The 19,735-nt window shown below is 56.5% G+C and overlaps 1 protein-coding gene across 1 annotated transcript in view; it reads left to right on the plus strand.

Moving 5' to 3' along the window:
• Positions 1 to 19,735, plus strand: part of MAMDC4 (MAM domain containing 4) — a 50,890-nt gene that overhangs the window by 21,484 nt on the left and 9,671 nt on the right. Inside the window, exons 9-23 of the mRNA XM_074973535.1 lie at positions 542 to 642; positions 1,460 to 1,618; positions 2,862 to 2,952; positions 4,688 to 4,843; positions 5,881 to 6,009; positions 6,352 to 6,483; positions 6,994 to 7,124; positions 7,692 to 7,803; positions 9,133 to 9,249; positions 9,807 to 9,941; positions 10,763 to 10,893; positions 11,409 to 11,628; positions 17,890 to 18,027; positions 18,740 to 18,861; positions 19,447 to 19,537. Of these exons, the coding sequence (XP_074829636.1) occupies positions 542 to 642; positions 1,460 to 1,618; positions 2,862 to 2,952; positions 4,688 to 4,843; positions 5,881 to 6,009; positions 6,352 to 6,483; positions 6,994 to 7,124; positions 7,692 to 7,803; positions 9,133 to 9,249; positions 9,807 to 9,941; positions 10,763 to 10,893; positions 11,409 to 11,628; positions 17,890 to 18,027; positions 18,740 to 18,861; positions 19,447 to 19,537 (1,965 nt within the window). The remainder of the gene's footprint in view (positions 1 to 541; positions 643 to 1,459; positions 1,619 to 2,861; positions 2,953 to 4,687; positions 4,844 to 5,880; positions 6,010 to 6,351; positions 6,484 to 6,993; positions 7,125 to 7,691; positions 7,804 to 9,132; positions 9,250 to 9,806; positions 9,942 to 10,762; positions 10,894 to 11,408; positions 11,629 to 17,889; positions 18,028 to 18,739; positions 18,862 to 19,446; positions 19,538 to 19,735) is intronic.

Genomic DNA, 19,735 nt, shown 5'->3' on the forward strand with positions numbered 1-19,735 from the left:
GCTGGCCGCTTCCGGGAATGGTGCGGGGCCAGGGCAAGCAGGACCCTGCCTTAGTCCCACTGCACCACTGACCGGGAGCTGCCTGAGGTAAGTGCCACCTGGCCGGAGCCTGCACCCCTCACCCCCTCCCACACCCCAACCCCCTGCCCTAGCCTAGAGCCTCCTCCTGCACCCAAACTCCCACCCAGAGCCCACAACCCTCATTCACTCCCACACCCCAACCCCCTGCCCCAGTCCGGAGCCCCCTCCTGCACCCCAAACTCCTGCCCCAGGCATAGCCAGGAGCCCCCTCCCACACTCTGAACCCCTCGGTCCCAGCCCAGAGCCCACACCCCTGCCCACACCCCAGCCCACACCCCCGCCCGCACCTCAACTCCCTGCCCCAGCCTACTGAAAGTGAGTGAGGGTGGGGGACAGCGAGCGACGGAGGGAGCGGTGATGGAATGAGCAGGGCAGGGCCTCGGAGAAGGGGCAAGGCACGGGGCAGGGCAAGGGTGGTTAGACAGTTGGCATCCCAACGTATGCTGCTGATCTCCCGTAGGCTTTTTCCTCTACATCACTACCGGCCCACAGGACCTGAGCAGCGGTGCGGCCAGACTGATTAGTCCAGTTTTCCAAGCAACCAAGACCAGCAGCTGCTCTGTAAGTCACCCCTGGCCTACCCGGCTGTCAGTTTCCTCTTGGCTTTGCCTGGCCAGGGAAGGATGGCTGACATCTTGGGAGTGGCTCCTACGCAGTGTCTAGGGACTGCAGGCAGGGCCCCTCTTTACCCACACGCAGTTCACCCTCTGGGGGCTGCTGCTGGGGAGAACCAGCCCTTCAAGGCTTGCTGGAAACCACTGAACTCTAAAGGTGCCACTGGGCTTTGTGTTTGCCCAAGGCAGCTAGGGTGTTTCCATCCAGCTGGTGCTCAGCTCCTGGCAGCTCCCAGCTAAGCAGCAAAGGGAAGGGCTGGGGATGAGCTGCATGAGGTGGGTATTTTATGGGAGCCTCAGCAGATCATTAGGCTTAAAATTCCTAAGCTCTGGATTTCACTGAGTCAAAGAGAGCCCTGGGCACCACCCCATTGGGCAGGAGGGACATTGACCTGCTCACCAGCCAGTCAGGATTCTCCAGTGCTAGGCACGTTCAGGAAGTTTGGGTGCTGATTGGCTGGTGAGGGTCGTGCTGTAGGCTGAACAGCATCTCCTGGGATCTTTGGGTGAGGAGAGCATGGTCCGGAGCCAGGCAGAGCTGCGGGGCACACTCCAGCCAGCACCCAGATAAACCAGGGGCTCTTCTGCAGCTGCCCTGCACTCCTCATGCCACCTCTGCTTTGGGCTTAGTGGCTGAGCCAAGACCATGCTGGAGCCGAGGGCCTCCTTCCTGGCTGGCTGCTCCTGGGCATGCAGGGATTGAGCCTGGCACTGAGTGGCAGGGCTTGACAGAGTTATTATCTGTGTGCTTGTTCCGGGTCCAGCTCGTGTTCTACTCCCACCTCTACGACTCGGCCACCGGCAGCCTCAACATCTACTACCAAACCAACTCCGTCACGCAGCTCATGCACACGAGGGCTGGGGACCTGGGCGATTACTGGTTCAGGGGGAAAGTGGACTTCAGTGTGACCGAGAACTTCCAGGTGGGCAGCAAACCCTTCCGTGCCACCGTGGGGGCTGGGCCAGCACAGGGTGCCAGGCCCATCTCTTGCCATGGAGCAGCAAGGCAACGTGGGTTTTAAGCCAGGACCCAGTAGTCTCGTGACATGGCACAAAGCCACCCCCTCAGAAGGGGCAAAGGAGAGAATGCGCATGAGCGGCCTCATCCCCTCGGAGCCGCTAGAGGGGTCCCTCCCAGGAAGGGGTGGGGCAGCACGGGGCATGTCCCTGCCCAGGAGATACGTTTCCTGGGGATCACAGGGGCCTTCAGGCTCCAAGGATGCCAATTCAGCCCTGTTCCCAGCCTGACCCTGCATCCCCATAACCTCATTCCTCATCAACTTCTGAAGTCACACTATGACCGTGCCCAAATGAGCCAGGCCTTGGCCAATGCAGGGGGCACAGGACATGGGGAGAGTTCCCACCCGCCATGCTCCACAGCCACGGACAGGACATAGGGTCTCCTGCCGTGCCTCACACACCCCAGCCAGGAAGGCGGATTAAAGAGCTGGACCAGCACTAAGAATTGGGTGCTGCAGCCGAGCTGCCCTAGGGGAATGAATTACACCCTGTACACTGACCCACCCCTCACACCCTCTACCCCCCACTAGGGTGACCAGACAGCAAGGGTGAACAATTGGGATGGGGGTGGAGGGTAATAGGAGCCTATATAAGAAAAAGACCCCAAAATTGGGACTGTCCCTATAAAATTGGGACATCTGGTCACCCTACCCTCTACGCACTGACACCCTCCACATGTACACACTGACCCATCAACATCACACAGCCTAAACACTGACCCACCTCTACCCCCCCTACACACTGACCCACCACCATCACACAGCCTAAACACTGACCCCCTTCATACCCTACACACTGACCTACCATCACATACACGTTCAATACACAGACCCACCTCACACCCCCCTATGTCCCCCCACCCACCTACATGCCCTGAAACCATCCCCATCTAAGCCAAGGTTCCCCAGGGAAACGAATCACGCCGGTATCGGTCTTGCATCACAACACACCGTTTGCTTTCATTTGCCTCTTAGGAGATGGCTCCTCCATCCTCTGTCTCGCAGCCTCTTGCAGTGCCGGCAGATACCCTTGGCTGCGACTCCATGGGGCAGGCCCCACTCCTGTGTGACATCTGGGGTGTCCTGCATGGGGAGCAGGCACTAGCCTGCTCCCTCATGTTACCCGCAGTTCGTTCTGTCCCTGCAGATCGTTCTTGAGGGCATGATCGGAACAGGACAGAAAGGCACCATGGCCCTGGATGACTTGGTTCTATCCCCAGGCTGCATCCGGGCTGCAGGTGAGCCGCCAGACAGGTCCCTTTGCTCACCCTTTTCCAGCTGCTGGACTGGAGTTTTAACCTTAACTCCCTCTCCACGGGACTAATGGGCAGGGCAAGGTTAGTCCTTTCTCTGATTGCAGCTTCTTCAGGTCAACCTCAGCGCTGTGAGGTCATCCACTCCTGACTCCCTGCTCGCCATGCAGCACAGCATGGCTTAAAACCTATCTGTCTCTCTCTCCAGCTAGCCGTCTGCCTGCCCCATACAGCCCCTCCAGCTATAGCCCCAGGCAAAGGCAGATTAAGATTTCCTGGGACCCTGGGCCAGAGCAAGTGGGTAGTCCCTCCAGACTCCAGCCACCTGCAGCCCCGCCTCTGTTCCGCCCCTTCTGCCTGTGGCCCCGCCCATAGCCACACCCCTTTCTGCCCCTTCCCCAGGGTCCTCCCCATTCCACCACCCCATTGCAGTCCCACAACCCCTTTTGCACCTTTCTGTCCCCTGCTCCCCCCCGCCCCCCGCGTGGCCCCAAGACTGCAGAAGCTCTGTCTCTGCACCATGGCCCAGGGCGCAGCAGGGAGTGAGAGCTCCTCCAGCCCCAGGGTCACAACGGGGATCCACGTGCTGGGGCTTCCCCTGCTACGCCACGCGCTTCTGTGGGGGACCAGGGTCAGGGCTCGGGGTCTTCTCCTGCTCGGGGGCTTCTGCCAGGGACAGGGTTGTGGGCCTCTGGGGGGAACTCCCCCCCCCGGGGCTTCTGCTTGGGATGGGGTCAGACTGGGGCTGGGGGGGCCTTCCCCCATCCCGCAGCTTCTGCCAGGGATGGAGTTGTGGGCACTGCTTCTGGAGAGTGGGTGCGGGGCGCAGGGTCTTCTCCCGCCCGGTGCTGCTGCGGCAAAGCGGGGTCGAGGTGCGGGAGCTTTGCCCCCTCAGCAGCCAGGGCTCCAGGCTTCTGCTGCCCAGTGGTGGATTTTTTCTGGGAGCTCCCCAGGTGGCTGGGGCCTCTGGGCACAGGCCCCATTGGCCCAGTGGCTAATCCACCACTGGCCTCAGGTCCCCCTCCCGGGCTCTGCCATGTTTATTCCCTCAGCCAGCTTTGTTACAAACCAGGCAAGTGTCCCATCGACACACCCAGAAGCCAGGAAATCCTCCCCCGGCCCTTGTGACCTACCCCTCCTGCTCCCCCTCCCCCAGCCCCCTCCTCCTCCTCCTGCCACATGTGGGAAGCCTTTACAGGTACAGCGACTCCCCAGCTACCCATGGTGTACCAGGCGAGGCAGGCTGGGGAGAGCTGGGATGGGGGTGGGACTGTGGGGTGTGGTTCAGGGGGAGAAGCCCGGGGGAGGCCGGGGGGCTGGCAGGCACACGACTCAAGCCGTGTCCATGAGCCACCTGTGGTCTGGGCCACAGTGGCTGGTCACATGGGGCAGGCTCTTCCACGGCTAGCAGTGCATGGCACTGGTGCCTAGTGGGACTTTTCCAGCAGTGTGTCATGAGGGGAGGTGGGGCTGGGCTGGGGAACAGGGGGGAAAGAGACCAGGCCTCTCCTAGAGTGACCCACACTCTGAAGAGCAGAGACCTTCCCCTCCGGTCTCCGCTCTCGGTAACGTTCCAGTGCAGCTTGTGCTAAGGAGACATCTGAGGGGCCTGCAGTGCCCCGGCTGGGTCCGTGTTTGCAGGCAGTTAGCTGAGCACTAGGGCCCAATACAGCCCCTGCCGTAGTGCCCCCTGACCTGCTGTCGCTCTCGCCCTCTCCAGGCAATCAGGTCATCACTCCCACGCCTTCCTCCACTGACCCCACCACGCCCTGCACCCCAGAGGAGTTCACCTGCGACAATAAGAAGTGCATCAGCGCAGAGCTGGCCTGCGACTTTACAGAGACGTGTGAAGACGGCTCCGATGAGAAGTATTGTGGTAAAGGATCACGCAGCAGCTGGCCTGGGTGGGAGAAAGCTCCATGGTGCTGTGATATTAACATGAGGTGCGGGACTGAGAGCACCAGCTAGAGCAGGCAGATTGTGGGCAGGGGCTGGGCACACACATTACCAATGCCGCTGAGTCCTCACCTGTGCCCCGCTGCCATCCCAGCCCTGGGATCCCTGCACACACCACTCTGCCAACGCCCCTGAGTCCTCACCTCCTGCCCTGCTGCCATCCAAGCCTGTTCTACCCTCCCAGCCTCGGATTTCCTCCCTACTCACATCTCTGGATCGTGCAGTGCTTTTGTGCTTCTGAATCTGGTCAGTAAGGTCAGTGCTAAGCCCACTCGGCAGACTGGCACTCTGCAGTGACAGCTGGGGCTTTGACACCAGCACTTTGACACTCTGCATTTCCAAACCCTGGCTCCTTGCCTGGCTGGCCAAACCCTCGTGCTGCTGTTTTACACCAAGCAGATGGAAATGCCCAGAAGCCTGCTCAGAATCAGGGCCCCATTGTGCTAGATTCTCTGCAGACACAGAGATAAATTCGATCCAGCCCGGAGAACTGTCAGGCCAGGAACCCTCCCTTTGGAAAGTCACCTGGGCATCACAGGTAGCCACATGAATGCCTATTGGACACGTCTGGGGGCCTAGCTCTGGTCACGTGAGCGAAGCCCAGGTACAAGGAGCGGGCATGCTGTGGCACAGTGGGGGGAGGAGAGGAAACCTCAGCCCAGGGGAGTCAGGCAGGCCCAGGGCACCTACCCAGCAAGGCCATCCAGAGCTCCCCAGGCTCCCTGGGTCCACGGGGCTCAGGGTAATGCGCTGGCTTGTCTAGCCAAGGCCGTAGTGCATGGGATCATGTCTCCAGCTGCCCCGCCGGTGCTGATGGTTGTGGGCACAGACGGCTGCAGCAGCGACGCCTTCAGGCCAGGAGCAGGCGGGGCTCTTGGCACCGCCTGGTGAGAGGCTTCGCGCTCCCGGTGGCTGCAGGGGCCCAGACGAGGCTTGTGAAAACTTGGTGTGTTCCAGGGACCTCGACCTTCGAGGCTGGGGCTAGGGGCTGGAAGGACATCAGTGTGGGCCAGCTGCAGTGGGTGAGGGAGAAAGCCAGCAAGGGCTTACTGCCTGGGGCAGACCACACCACCAACACCTCCACAGGTGAGGCCACCCGCAGGGAGACCCCTGCCCCCTACCCTTCCACTGGTGAGACCCCCACTCCCATCACCCCACAGGGGAGACCTACCTACCCCCTAACCCGCCCTATAGGGGACAGTGGGGGCGGGGAGGGATGGCAGGCGGTGCCTGGGGGCAGTGGGGGAGGGGAGGGATGGCAGGCGGTGCCTGGGGGCAGTGGGGGAGGGGAGGGATGGCAGGCGGTGCTTGGGGGCAGTGGGGCAGGGGAGGGCGGGCAGGCAGGGTCTGGGGGCAGTGGGGGAGGGGCCTGGGGGCAGTGGAGGAGGGGTGACCATTCCCCTGCTGAGGCCTGTGTTTCCTGCCTAGGGAGTTACCTGGGCGTGGAGCTGGCTCCAGGCCAGATGGTGTCCGTGGCAAGGGCTCGCACCCCCCTTCTGGGCCCCTCGGGCCTGGCCTGCTCTGTGGAGATGCACTACTGGCTGCACAGCGACCCCCAAGGTACCTGCACTCGCTGCCCCCCAGCCGTGCTGCACTCAGCTCTCCAGCGCAGAGGGAGGGTCCTATGCCCTGTCCCCCACAATATGCCCCGGCGGGGCCTTAGGTGCTGACTATGGGCCAATAGGCTCCTCCCGGTGCTGCAGGGGGAGGAGGCAGCCATGTTCTGCCTATTTGCCCCAGGGAAGAGGTTTCTCTGAGCCCCACCTGGAGCCTGGCCCCATCTTCCCATCCCCATCCCCATCCCCAGGCAGTGCAGACCCAGCCTCCCTGCTGGACGTGACCCCCTCCCCCATCAGAGCGGCAAGGAGTCACCGGAGGGGTCACTGCAGTACTCCAGCCCTGCCAGGCAATGAGCTTGGCTGCCTGACTCGGATCCCGCTGCCTGACACAGCTGCTGGTACTGGGCCCTGCCATGCTGGGTGGGCTCCCAAGGAGGCTGCTGGGCCGGCGGCTAGGGCCAGTGTCTCAGAGCCAGCAGCTGCCCTGCCATCCCCCCTCTCCCTTTGCTAGGGTTCATTGCGCTCGGCATCGTGGATCATGCCCTGGGGACACACAGGCTGGCCTGGCGCATGCAGGGCAACGGCAGCGCGGAGTGGAAACACGTCACCATTCCTCTTGGGGAGAGAGCCAGACCCTTCCAGGTGGGCAAAGCAGCCTGAAAACACCCATCTTGGGCCTTGTGGGCGCTCCGAGGGCGTCCCCAGCACATGCAGGCAGCTTGGGCACCGTCTTGTGTCAGTGCTGCAGCCCCAAGAACAAAGTACTGAGCCAGGAGCAAACCCTGGAGGTTAATTGGGGTGCGGGGACCGGCTGGTCAGGGGGCCAGGGATGGAACAGGAGCCCTTCATGTCTCAGTGCTGACTCCAGTCTAGCCAGGGTGGCAGTGCCCAAACTCAGCCCCAGCCAATCTCCATCCTGGGGAGACATAGGCAGGGGTCTCAGCAATGATTGGCTTCTTGCTGTCAGCAGCCAAGGGCTGAATGGGCCCCACAGAGGGAGCTCCTGTCTCGCTCCCAGGGGAGGCCCCTGCAGGTTGGTATTTGAGGGGGCCACTGCCCATCCACCACCAGGATACCACACGGCACCTCTCACCTTTGTGCTGAATTTTCACAGAGACTTCTGGGCCCCTAGTGTCTGGAGGGGACTGTGGGGCCAGGATGGGGTGTGTGTGCAGCCATGGCTCTTACCAGGGCTGCTGTCCCCCTCAGCTGGAGCTGATTGCCCTGGTGGATCTGCGTGGCCCCGTAGTGCAGAGTGCTGCTGTGGACGATGTTGCATTTGTGAACTGCGACCCCCGCTTTACCCCTCCAGATGCCTCAGGTACATCTCTCCATGGGGCACCGCAGGGAAACGGGAATCGGACACTTACCAACTTCTGCCACTGGGGTCCTGCTCTGCTGCTGGCCCAGGATGGGTAGACTCACCAGCCCTGACCCATTCATGCTCCAGGGCTTGGTTCCAGACGGTGCCAAGTGCAAGATTTGCTCTTTTCCATGGGTTAGTTACTACCACTGCATGAAGAGCAGGTTAACAACAGGCTGTGGCTGGAGGTGCCCTACACTGGCATGGTATTGAATTTCGTGCACAGGGACTCCACCATCCTGTATGCTGCCCGTGTTGGGCGCCGAGTTGAGGTGGGTGATGAAGGTGCAGGGCGTCTGCATGCTCATCCAAGAGCCAGTGATCTCTGCCCCCTGCAGCCTCCCTTGCCCTTCTCCCAGGTTTGCTCCTCATCCCCTGGGGACTGTGGGGACAGCCCATGCCAGCAGGCAGTAGGGAAGCAGCTGCCATCTGGCTGGCCAGCAGAGCTGTCCTTGCAGAAGGTTGGGGACCAGTGGTATCAATGGGAGTTAGGCACCTAAATAATTTTGAAGATCTAGGCCCAGGAGTATAGTCCCGGCACCAGAACCACACCCTGTCAGATTCACATTCCTAGTGCCCATGCAGGGGATGATGCTGAGAGTGTCTCCAGCACCATGGGAGCAGAAGGACTGGGAACCCTGGATACCCTTTCTTCTGATCACTGCCCAAGTGGCCTTCCTTCCTGCAGCCACCATGTGCCCTCTGGGCTACTCCCCGCCCTCCAGGGGGTGATCCAGATTCCCCATGCCTGCCAAGTGCTCAAGGCTCCCATCAAAGGGGCAGGGAAGGGCATCAGGAGCCAGCAGGGACTGGAGCTTGCTCTTCTTCTTCCCGGGCAGAGAGAAGGGCATGTAACCAACAAAGGGATCCACCTCCTTCCATCTGGACAGCTCAGAGCAAGGAGCTCACCCCAACTCCAGATTGAGAAACTGAGGCACGGGCACATTAAGTGACTTACCCAGGGTCACACAGTGAAGCAATAGCAGAACTGGGATAGAGCCCAAGAGTCCTGACTCCCAGTTTGCTTGCTCTGACCACTCAACCTCACACCCTTTCAGAGTACAGCAGAGAACCCAGGAACAGAATTTCCTGCTCCTTTGCTCTGGCCACTAGACCTAAGAGCTCTTTGAAATTAGTGGGCTTGGGGATGGACCATAGCAGCTGTAACGTGGCTCTGATGTGGGGCTGAGCCAGGAATGAGGAGTTTGGTTGTAGGATGGCGGCCCCCTGGCCCCTGCCCCAGTCTCTGACTTCATTCACAACTTGGCCTTTCCTCTCTCTGCACAGAGCTGTCTTGCAACTTTGAGATGGGTCTCTGCGGCTGGTACCAGGATCAGAGCGATGATTTTGAGTGGGTGCGAGGCACAGGGCTGGGGCTGGGCTCTGACCACACCACCGGCACAGGTGGGTCCTGCTGGGGAGCCGGAGGGCTTGCCTCAGAAACTCCTTGGCTATGGGGTGCACAGGGCAGGTTAAGCAGCAGGGTTGGGGCCCTCCTCCAGGGCCTACCCTGTGGAGCTGGTCTCAGAGCTGCACTCAGCTGGGGCTCTGGGATCCATTCCAAACTCAGCCCAAAGAAGGCGAGCTGAGGGCCAGGAACTTTAGAAGGCAAAGCTGGGCCCCTAGCTGTGGAGTGCAGGGGGCGTGCCTGGGCCCAGGCCCCAGGCTGGGCTGTGGGGCAAGGCAAGGGCTCTGGTAGGGAGCAAGCAGAGTTCCTCTGGGAGAGGCTGGGTTTGCTTCTGTCTGCTGCCTTTCTAGCTCTCAGGGGTTGCTGATACACCTGGGCTGGGGTAAGGGCCTGGCCAAGATCTTGGTGAGGCTGGTGTGATGGGGCTTGGCCTGTAGCTGTAGCAAGCTGGGGCTGTGTTTGCAGGGAGGGCTGGGCTCGTGTCTGTAGATACCTGCCTGCCCTTGTTCCTGCTGCTCCAGCTCTCACCGTGGGCTGTGTTTGCTTCTGAAAGGCTATTTCTTGTCCGTGGATCTCTCCGCCCAAAGTACCTGGGCCCTGAGCGCACGTCTCATCACCTACCCCCAGGACCCTCCCACCAGAGAGCAGTGTCTCTCGTTCTGGTACCGCCTGGATGGCCCTCAGAGTGGTAAGTCGCACTCTGCTAGGGCTTCCAGGGCCCATTATCTGTGGGGCAGGAGAAACAGATCCTTCCCCATCTCCTCCAGGAAGGTGCCAGTTGACATGCCTGGCATTAGCATTCAACAGAAGGCACCTCTGGCAAGGACACACCTGGGCACTGCCCAGGAGGCCATGGTGAGGGGCGTGGGTGTGAGCCAAGGGCTGGAGTTGTGTTGCAGAGAGGGACATGTCCCTGCTGTGTGGGTCACCCTGGTGCTCGCCCTTCCGGGGGTGAGGTCCCAACTGTGTGGGTCACCCAGTGCAGGCTGGGAGAGAGAGTTCCCCAGCACGAGGAGCCTCTCTCCCATCCTGGCTCCCTCCCTTTCCTAGTGCCCCCAAAGAAGGACAGACCCCTGCCCTCCCTGCTTCAGCCCTACCAAGACTCCTTCCCACAGGCCTCTTGCTCACTGGCCTGGGGTGGCTTTTTTACAGGGACCCAGCACTTGGGGTGCAAGGCCACCTTTAGCTCCCGAGAACCACAGGTTCCATTCTCAGCTGCTCAGCCCAGCGTCTGCCCCTTCCGGGGCGATGAACTGAGTGCCAGGCATGTTTCTCTTTGGGGACGTAAAACCCAGGCTCCTGTATGCTCTGCCAATGCAGATCCCTGGTCACTTTCCAGCAGAGGCTGCCCCTGCCTGCCGGCGGTCATCCCCCCAGAGCTGGCTGCAGGTCACTGGGGAGGGGGTTCCTGGCTGTGTGACAGGGGCTCAAGGAATGCTCTGTGACTGTCCCCACTTGCTGTTCGCCTGCCCATTCCCATGGGCTCCCTAACCTTCAGTTCCAACCCAGGCACGCTGAACCTAAAGATACAGCACGATGGGGAGCCCGAGACGGTGCTCTGGACCCGAACGGGAGCTCATGGCAGCATGTGGCACCTGGGATTCGCAACACTCAGTCGTCAGGCTCTACAGAGGTACCAGGTAAGGCCCCCGACACAATGCCTCTTCCCTCAGTGCTCAAGGCTCTTCCGTGGCACGTGGGGAGACACTGCAGAGCCAGGGGTAGGACTCCGGCCTTGCTGGCCCCAGTGCCATGCTGTGATCACTGAGCTGTGCCTGCCCCCATGTGCCTGCACCAGGGACCTTGCTGGCACTCAGTAAGTAATAACAGCGAGTGCCACACTCCTGAGCCCGAGGCTGGGCTGCACGGCCGTGCAAGCTCCGTATGGCTTTGTGCTGCTCACCCAGCCACAGGGCACCTGGGCTGCAGCCCTGGCAGCAGCTGCTTCCAGGGGTCACTTGGGCCCAGACCCTCGAGGGTATTTAGGTGGCTAACTCCACAGATTTCCGTGGCCGTTGGGCTCAGTACCTCTGAGGACCCTTTATCCTGTCCCAGGCAGGCGTGGTGCTGACATGGCGCCCTCCAGCAGTGAGCATAGGCAGAGGCGGTGACAATGGGGGCGGTGCTCAGTGCTGTGTGCCTCCCTCCTTGACAGCTGGTCTTCGAGGCTCTCCGGGACGGGTACCTGGGGAACATAGCCCTGGACGATGTCACCGTGCGAGCTGGAGCCTGTGGTCCCCAGGAGTCCTGTTCGTTCGAGGCCAATGCCTGTGGCTTCTCCTCCAGCTGGCAGTACACATGGGCACGGCAGAGCAACGCCACTGGCACTGCCACCGCTGGCCCTTCCACTGACCACACCGTGGGGACAGCCCGAGGTAATGCAGCCCCTGTGCTCCTGCAGGGCTGCGGGGGCCCGTCTGCCTTCCTTGGGCCTGGCGAACAGCCACTGCACACTGCCTGCAGCACAGGGCCCTGGCCAGCCAAGAAGGTGCCGTGCGGTGCTGGGGACTGTCCTTGCATGGTTCCGATTGCAGAAGGCAGCTCTCCCGCATGCCCATGGGCTGATTGTCAGGCCCATGGCTGCACCTGGCACACTGAGTGCTGCGGAAAAGCTGGTCCCCCAGAGAGAGACCGCGTGTGAGCAGCTGGAATGCTGCAGCATGGACGCTGCAGGGCAGGGCTGAGGTGGGGACCAGGACACTGGAGGGGGATGGGTGAGCAGGGAGCCTGTGTGGCACTGCCAGGTGGGGCTGAGCCAGTCCATTTCCAGGGCACTCCAAGGTGGCCATGCCAATCTCCTGGGTTCCCGGTTCCACTGAGCCAGTGGAAACAGCCGGGGTGCTGTGCTGTGGCTGGCAGGGACCAGCCATACCTCCCCAGCCTGAGGGGTGGGCTAAGGCAGGTGAGGCACCAGATTAAGGGTCTTCTAGGCTTTCGAAAAGGAGATGTGGGGGTTGCTCGGTAGTTGGCACTGCAAGGAGAAGGCAGGCTGGGACTGGAAGGAAAAGGGAACTCCAGGGACCCAGGTGGGACCTGGGGCTCCGGGAGGTGCTAAGCATAGAAAGAGGCTGGGAGCAGGGCTGGGGGAGGGGGAGCAGGTGAAGAAGTCCTGAAGGGCAGAGGAAACTTTCTGTTTGGTGGGAACGTTTGAGTTTGGATTCTTGGTGTTCTCCCCCGTCTCCACCCCGGGGTTATGTTTGTTGTAAAATGGCTGGAGGGCTAAGCCACAGCTCCTCCCCAGACTGATGCATGGCAAGCTGAGGGCGCACACCTCGGGAAGAGAAACTGAGGCAGGGAGTGCTGGCAATGCCATGCTGGGCCAACAGGAGGTACAATAGAGTAGCCATGCCCCTGTGACAATCCCTCTGTCTTGCACTCTAGGAGGTGCCAGGTCAGGTAACAGGGAGAGCTCTGTCAGCCCGCATGGTCTATGCTGGTTCAGGTGCACTGGAAGATGCGGTTGTTCTCTGGCTTTTCCTTACTGTGGGCCTGCAGCTGGGTCCCTTCTCTGGTTGGTTGGAGGGCTGGCAGGGTCTGCTGTGGGGGGGTCCATGATTGTGCCCTGTACCCAAAGGTCTGCCCAGGGCTGGTGCTGGGGTGTTACCCGCACACTCTAGGGCGCCCACCTTTCCCCAGTTCCTAGGGCTCAAGGCGTAACCCCAGCCTTACCCAGTTCCTAGAGCTCAGGGCCAGTGGCGTATTTACCATGAAACAAACTGTGCAGTGGCTTGGGGCCCCCAACAATGGGGGCCCCAAAATGCAGGACGAATCTGACAAATGACTGAATTTAATGAGTGTTTCAAGTTGCGAAGAAGTCCAGGCTTTCTGCATTCTGAGAACTTATTCTGTGAACTGTGCTCTAAACATGGTTTTTTGAAGTAGTCTATTTGCTTTGCCATTTTTTCTGTGTCTCAGCAATAGCATAACAGCAACTAAGGGAAATCGTCATTTGCCAGTCACAGTCTGTCTGCTTGACCAATTATCCAATTGAATAAAAACACCCTCCCCCACATTGTTTCAGAGCCTGATAAAAACATGGAATTAATGGCGTTAAAGCTAATTAGGTGGTCCATGGCCCACTGAGGCTCACCCGTGGCTACGCTGCTGCTCTTTCAGACATTTTTAATCTGCCTAAAATCAAGGTCAATTTTTTAGCAATAATGGAACAACACTGAGTCTGGCAGTCAAAAATGCAAAAAAAATCAAGGCGAGGCAAGAAGACGAAGCGAAGCAAAAAGACAGTTTCTCATCTTATTTTTAAAAGCTTGAAGTATTGAATTGTGGACATTCATCAAAAAGTATGGGCGAGGAAACATCTGAATTATCTGATCGCTTGCCGAGTTGTGGGGATACCACAACGACTGCAAAAGTTGAACAAGTGGACTCTGAAGTGACAATGGAACTACAAAATATTGGTAATTTTGTTGAAGTAAGGGAAGAAACCTACCCTGAAGACATTGCATTATGGCCAAAATCTGTTGCATTGGATATGATAGAATATTTCTTAGTAAATGAACCGAAAAACGTAGGTAATATGGAAAATTTGAGAAAAGAGTATGAGATTGCAGGACGAAAGCAATTTAGAGGTCTTCATGAGTCCCATTTTCTGAGGATGATGAAGAAGAATGGGATGACAGAAATGAGAATTTGGTTGATTGTTTCATAAACCACTAAGGCAGGTTACTGTTATGTTTGCAAATTAATCCCTGACCATAGTAAAGGAAAACAAACATTCGTTGACGGGCACTCTAATTGGAGAAACGTTGCAAGACATATCGCTGATCATGAAACTTCCAAAGCTCATATCAACGTTATGTGTAAGTTCGTTCCAAGGTGTAAATTATCTGGAAGAATTGATTCTGTGTTATCAGCTCAGGAGTGAAAAGGAAGTGCTGAGACGTGTTGTTGCCCCGGTCAAACTGCTGTCTTCTTTGGGACTACCTTGAAGAGGACATGATGAGTCATCATTGCCAAATCAAAAAGGTAATTTTTTAACCCGCCTTGAATATCTTAGTGAATTTGATGATTTTCTCAAAGAACATTTGAAAAATTATCAGTATTGTGGCTCAGGGAAGACCAACTTTTTAACACACTGAACCTACAATGAATTCTTCACTATAATGGCAGAGCTGCTCAGAAACCAATTCACTGATGAAGTAAAGGATGCCAAGCATTATTCTATAATAGTCGATTCAACACCAGATGTGAGTCATGTAGACCAATTAACATTAATTTTAAGAAATGTGACCGGCAATGGTGAAGCTGTAGAGTGATTTCTTTGTTTTGTCCCACTAAAATCCCACACTTTGAAGGTCTGCAGACAACGGTTTGGAAATCATTGCAAAATTAGGTTTGGACATCAAAAACTGTCATTGGCAGAGCTTTGATAACGCCACAAATATGGCAGGAAAATATTCAGGTCTACAGGCAAGACTGTACGATGCACCCCTCTGCTTTATTCATACCATGTTCCAGCCATTCCTTAAATTTAATCTGCAATGCTGCAGCCGAATCTTGTGAGGGAGCTACACATTTTTTGACTTTGTTCAAAACGTGTATGCCTTTTTTTTTGGTTTCCACACACCGGTGGAGTATGCTACAATCACGCTTGGAGCAGGCAAATGAAAAACATTCGACTGTCAAAAGAATTGGTGACACCAGGTGGTCTGCTCATGCAGATGCTGTTTTGGCTTTGAAAATGAGCTATGATGACATAAAGAAAACCTTATTTGACACAGCCATATCAAATTCTGTAAAACCACGTGTGAAAAATGAAGCAAAGTCCTGAGCAGAAAAGTTTGAAAAGTACGATATTGCTGTTTTTACTCTTTTTTGGAACTGTTGACTTCAAAGAATTAATGCCATCAGCAAATCGCTGCAAAAGATTGATACAAATGTATTGAATCCTGCACAATTGTTAACCTCAGTTAAAAGTTTTGTCATAGAAGTTCAAAATGACTGTAGCTCAGTGGAAGCAAGAGACAATGAAATCAATTTAAAAGGGAAAGAGCAGATCATCGTTGGGACAGTCATTGTTATTTGTGACACAATAATAGTGCAATTGCAGAGTAGAGGTGAATCTCTAAAGAAAATTGTTGCTTTATTTTGCTTGTTTTTTGACAGAAGTATGGATGAAAATGCTAAAAGCCACTACAGTAAGAAATTAAGTGAATTCTACTGAGAGGACATAGACACAAATCTTTTTGAAGATGAAGTGAAACATTTCATTCATTTTAACGAAAATGATGAGGTCTGTGCTTCGAGATCACCAATTGATTTGTATAGATTTATATGTGATGGTTTGCAGGCAACCTTTCCAAATGTAGAAACCATTCTGAAAATATTTTTAACAATACTTGTCCCAAACGCTTCTGGTGAACATTCTATTTCTGTATTGAAACGAATTAAAAATTATTTTCAAAATACGAGTCAGGAACATTTGATAAGGTCGACAATATTGACAATTGAAAGTGCCTCTTTACAAAATGTTACTTACGATGACTTAATTGACGATTTTCTAAAAAAAAAGTGGAAAAAGAAAGCTATCTGAATAAATTTTTTTTTTCCAAATTGGATAAGGTTCTTCAGAGGAAGTTAACTTTTATTTTTCCATCATGTGTCATCTGTACTTTTTATTTTTACACATTTTTCACATTAGTATAATGTAAAAACAAGCTTTCATCTAGACCAGAAGTTCTTAAACTGTGGTCTGAGAACTCCATTCAGGTGGACCGAGGAAAGGTTATTAAGTATTTTTATAAAGCGCTCTTATCCAAAGTACTTCACAATAGTTCAACGTTTGGTAAGATCATTAAGTGGTCTGCTGAGTCCCTCAGCAATTTTCAAGTGGTCTGTGAAAAAAAAGTTAGAATTCAAAAACAATCAAGGTACCTCACTTTATTTTAATTTACTTCCTATTACTTATAATATAGGAGGAGGATGAAGAAAAAAAAGATTGGAAAACTTGGGGGGAGATACGAGAGAATGTTCTCTTACTTAGCTGGGTCCCGAGGGTCAGGCCCCAAAAATGAAGCTGCGCACAGGGCCCCACTAAACTCTAAATCTGCCACTGCTCAGGGCATAATCTTGTGTGGGTTTGGGGGGTCTTTTGCCAGTGAAAGAGCCTTACACAGTAATATCCTTAACCTCTATTCACAGCTACCAAGCAGAACACACACGCTAAGCAGACAATGCTTCCCGTTCCCAAGGAGGCAGAGGAACTTTTCCTGGTGGCCAGGCAGGATCAGGTCATTTGGGCTGTGTCCTGGAGTTGGTTCCAATCCAAAGAATTTCCTTTTGGACTCCAGTTTACATAGTTAAACTTGAGTCCTGCTTTGTTGTACCTTAACCAACCATTTTACTAAAGTATTATAAAATAATTCTTTGATCGGTCCTAACCTATTGTGAAACAATTCTTTACCCAATCATACCCCACCATCTTAGTTGATTTATACCTAGCAAAATTAGTTATATAACAGACAGAAGCAATCAAAGAACCAGACAGAGACCATTTAGATAAACAATAGATAAGTCTGGGTTTATGTCACTGAGGTCATGGAAATAGGGTGACCAGATGGCAAATGTGAAAAATCGGGACGCGGGTGGGGGGTAATGTGTGCCTATATAAGAAAAAGCCCCAAGTATCGGGACTGTCCCTAGAAAGTCGGGACATCTGGTCACCCTGCATGGAAGTGACTTGCAGAGACCTCCCTGCCATTCCCTGCTTCAGCCCCTGGGGCTGTGGGACTCCCGAGCTGGGGCCTGGGCAGGGTTCCAGTGACAGGCCACAGCAGCGACAAGGTTCCAGCAACAGGTGACGGACTCCTGAGGGGGTCCTCCTCAGACCTCGAGCAGGGGGAGGGGGACGCCTCGGGTGAGCGGCTGGGGGTGTCCCATTTTCTCCTTGAGCAATATGGTCACCCTGCAGCTCCCAGCTGCTGTGGGCAGATAGGGAACCCCCCAGCCACCGCAGTATGGGGGGAAGGAACCATGGAGCTGCAGCAGCAAAAGTCACAGACAGGTCACAGCTTCCACCGTGAATTTTTGTTTATTGCCTGTGACATGTCCATGACTTTTACTAAAAATAACCATGACACAATCTTAGCCTTAGTAATAGAGAAGTAGGGACCATAAAGGCAAAACAATAAAGAAAAGCGATTTCACCACCCACAACTGCTGATAAGCGATTCCTTGCCAGACAGAATGCCAGCAAACAAAGTTTTCTTTAAATATCTGAAGAGATTCCTTGCTTATGGGTGATGGTGGTACTGTTGGGACAGGAGCTTTCTTAACAGCCTGATAGCTCATTGGTTTGATGTAATGTAGAGGGAATGTGAGGATGTGACTGTCTGATTTTAGCTCATGGCTGCTGCCCTCCTAATGTGGCTGCAGAAAAAGGCCTTAGCCCTTATGGGGGAGAGGGGTCTGTAGCTGTACCCCGTGCCCAGGGGTCTGACTAGGGATGCTGCTGGGGGGATGGGGGGGTCCATGACTGTGCTCCAGTCCGTGCCCAGGGGTCTGATCGGGGCTGATGCTGGAGGGTCCATGGCTGTGCCCCGGGCCCAGGGGTCTCAGTTCTGGGCCTGGAATGATTAAGTGACTCTCTCTGCCAGGCTGTTGGGTTTTGTTTTCCACAGGATATTACATGATTGTTGATACCAGCAAGGGCTCCCTGCCCCGTGGGCAAGCAGCCACTCTGAGCTCTGGGCAGTACAGGCCCCTGACTCATCCGCAGTGCCTGGGCTTCTGGTACCAGCTGAGCCCCAGTGACCCAGGTGAGCCCGGAAGCCTTTGATCCCCTCGGGCTGGCGGGCGCAGAGATGCTGGGCAGTGGAGTGAGGGGCAAGAGGCTGTGGAGGAAGGCTGTTCTGTGGTTAAAGCCAGGCCTGGGAGTCAGGACTCCTGGGTTCTCGTCTCGGCTCTGCCACACGCTTGCTGGGTGAGCCACGGCCCTTCTTGGTGGTTGGTTCCCTCATGGTAAACTGGGCATCCCGACCCCCACCCGCGACCTCACAGGGAGTGTGAGTAGGAGTGTGGGGACCTCCAACCCAGGAACAAATCCCACTGCCTCCTACTTGTACCCTGGCCCAGGTGCATTTCTCGGGCCCGTGGGTTCTGCCAGCTCCCCGGGAGGCTAGAGTTAGCCAGGTCAAGCCAGGGCTCGAGGCCGGCCAGCCAAGTGTCCTGGCAGTGCCTGGAAACATCTTCCCCATGGAACTGCTAGTGACGGAGCCTGGGGGGGTCTCTCCGTGCCCTGTTGTCAGCCCCATTGCACCAGTATGGAAATGGCTAGGGCCCCGCAGTGAGTCAGGACTAGAACTCAGGGGCCCTGACACCCAGTGCCCTGCATGCTGCCTCCATGGTGCTTTGGAGGAAGGTTGAGAGCAGAGCAAGCTCCCGGTAACACCACCAGTGCCACGGGCTTGGCGGTGCCACTGCTCCAGTGGGTGGCCCTCAGGAGATATCACCGTCTCTGTCTCTCGCTAGGGTCTCTGACGGTGTGTGTGAAGGAGAAGGGGGTGCAGCGGAGGCTGTTCAGCGTGAGCTCAGTGCAGGGGGACGCTTGGCGCTACGGTAAAGTGACTGTCCAAGTGGCTGAGGAGTGGCAGGTGAGACAGCTAGGGGACCTGGTCCTTGACTGGGGCTCTGATGCGCTACCTCTACATAACAGGGCGATCAGTCAGATCCCAGCCTGAGTCAGAGAGGAGCTCCAGAGCCCTGGCCGCCTAATCCTGGAAGCTGCTCTCTGAGCAGAGATGTGCTCTGAGGGACTTCTCTTGGGCTGAACCCCAGCCCCGGCTACTCCGCGGGTAGCCATCCATGGGTGGAGGCTGGACTGGGCCTGCCAGGCCTGGTGAGGGGGAAGGAAGGTCAAGTCCTCCACTGGAGCTGGGTAGGTTTTACACCATGCACCTCCCTGTGGCACATGGGCACCGGCCAGCAGAGGGTTGGAAGGCTGGAGCAGACCTGGGCTAGTCCTGGGGCACCATGCTGTCGCTGCATGGCTGAGACCTGGGGGGTCCATCAGGCGCTGGCCCAGCCTGCACAAAGAGGAGGAGCAGAGCAATGCCCTGGGTGGGCCTGGCCCCTCCCTTCCAGGCTCCTTGAGAGCATGCCGAGCCCCAGTGGTGTCCAGTCGGCTCTGGCGGGACCTCCGGCCTGACCCTGGATGTGCTCCCTGCTCTCTTTGGCAGGTCGCCTTCGAGGTGGTGAGTGCTGGCGGCGAGCTCTCCTACGTCGCCCTCGATGATCTGAACCTGAAGGCCAGCAGCTGCCCAGAGCCAGGTACGCGGCTGATAGTGCCCAGGGCCCACTAGGCAGGTGCTTCCAGACACAGCTCTTCAGGGCCGGGCAGTCTGGCTGGGGAAGGGGAGGGTGGCCCAGCAGGCTGAGCAGGGGGCAGTGAGGGGAGAGCTAGCTGCAGCGGGTGGGTTCAGCTACACGGGAAAAGGGGGGCAGGGGAGGGGAGGGGAGGAGGGATGC

Source organism: Natator depressus, chromosome 16 (genome assembly GCF_965152275.1).
Source record: "Natator depressus isolate rNatDep1 chromosome 16, rNatDep2.hap1, whole genome shotgun sequence".
NCBI lineage: Eukaryota > Metazoa > Chordata > Testudines > Cheloniidae > Natator > Natator depressus.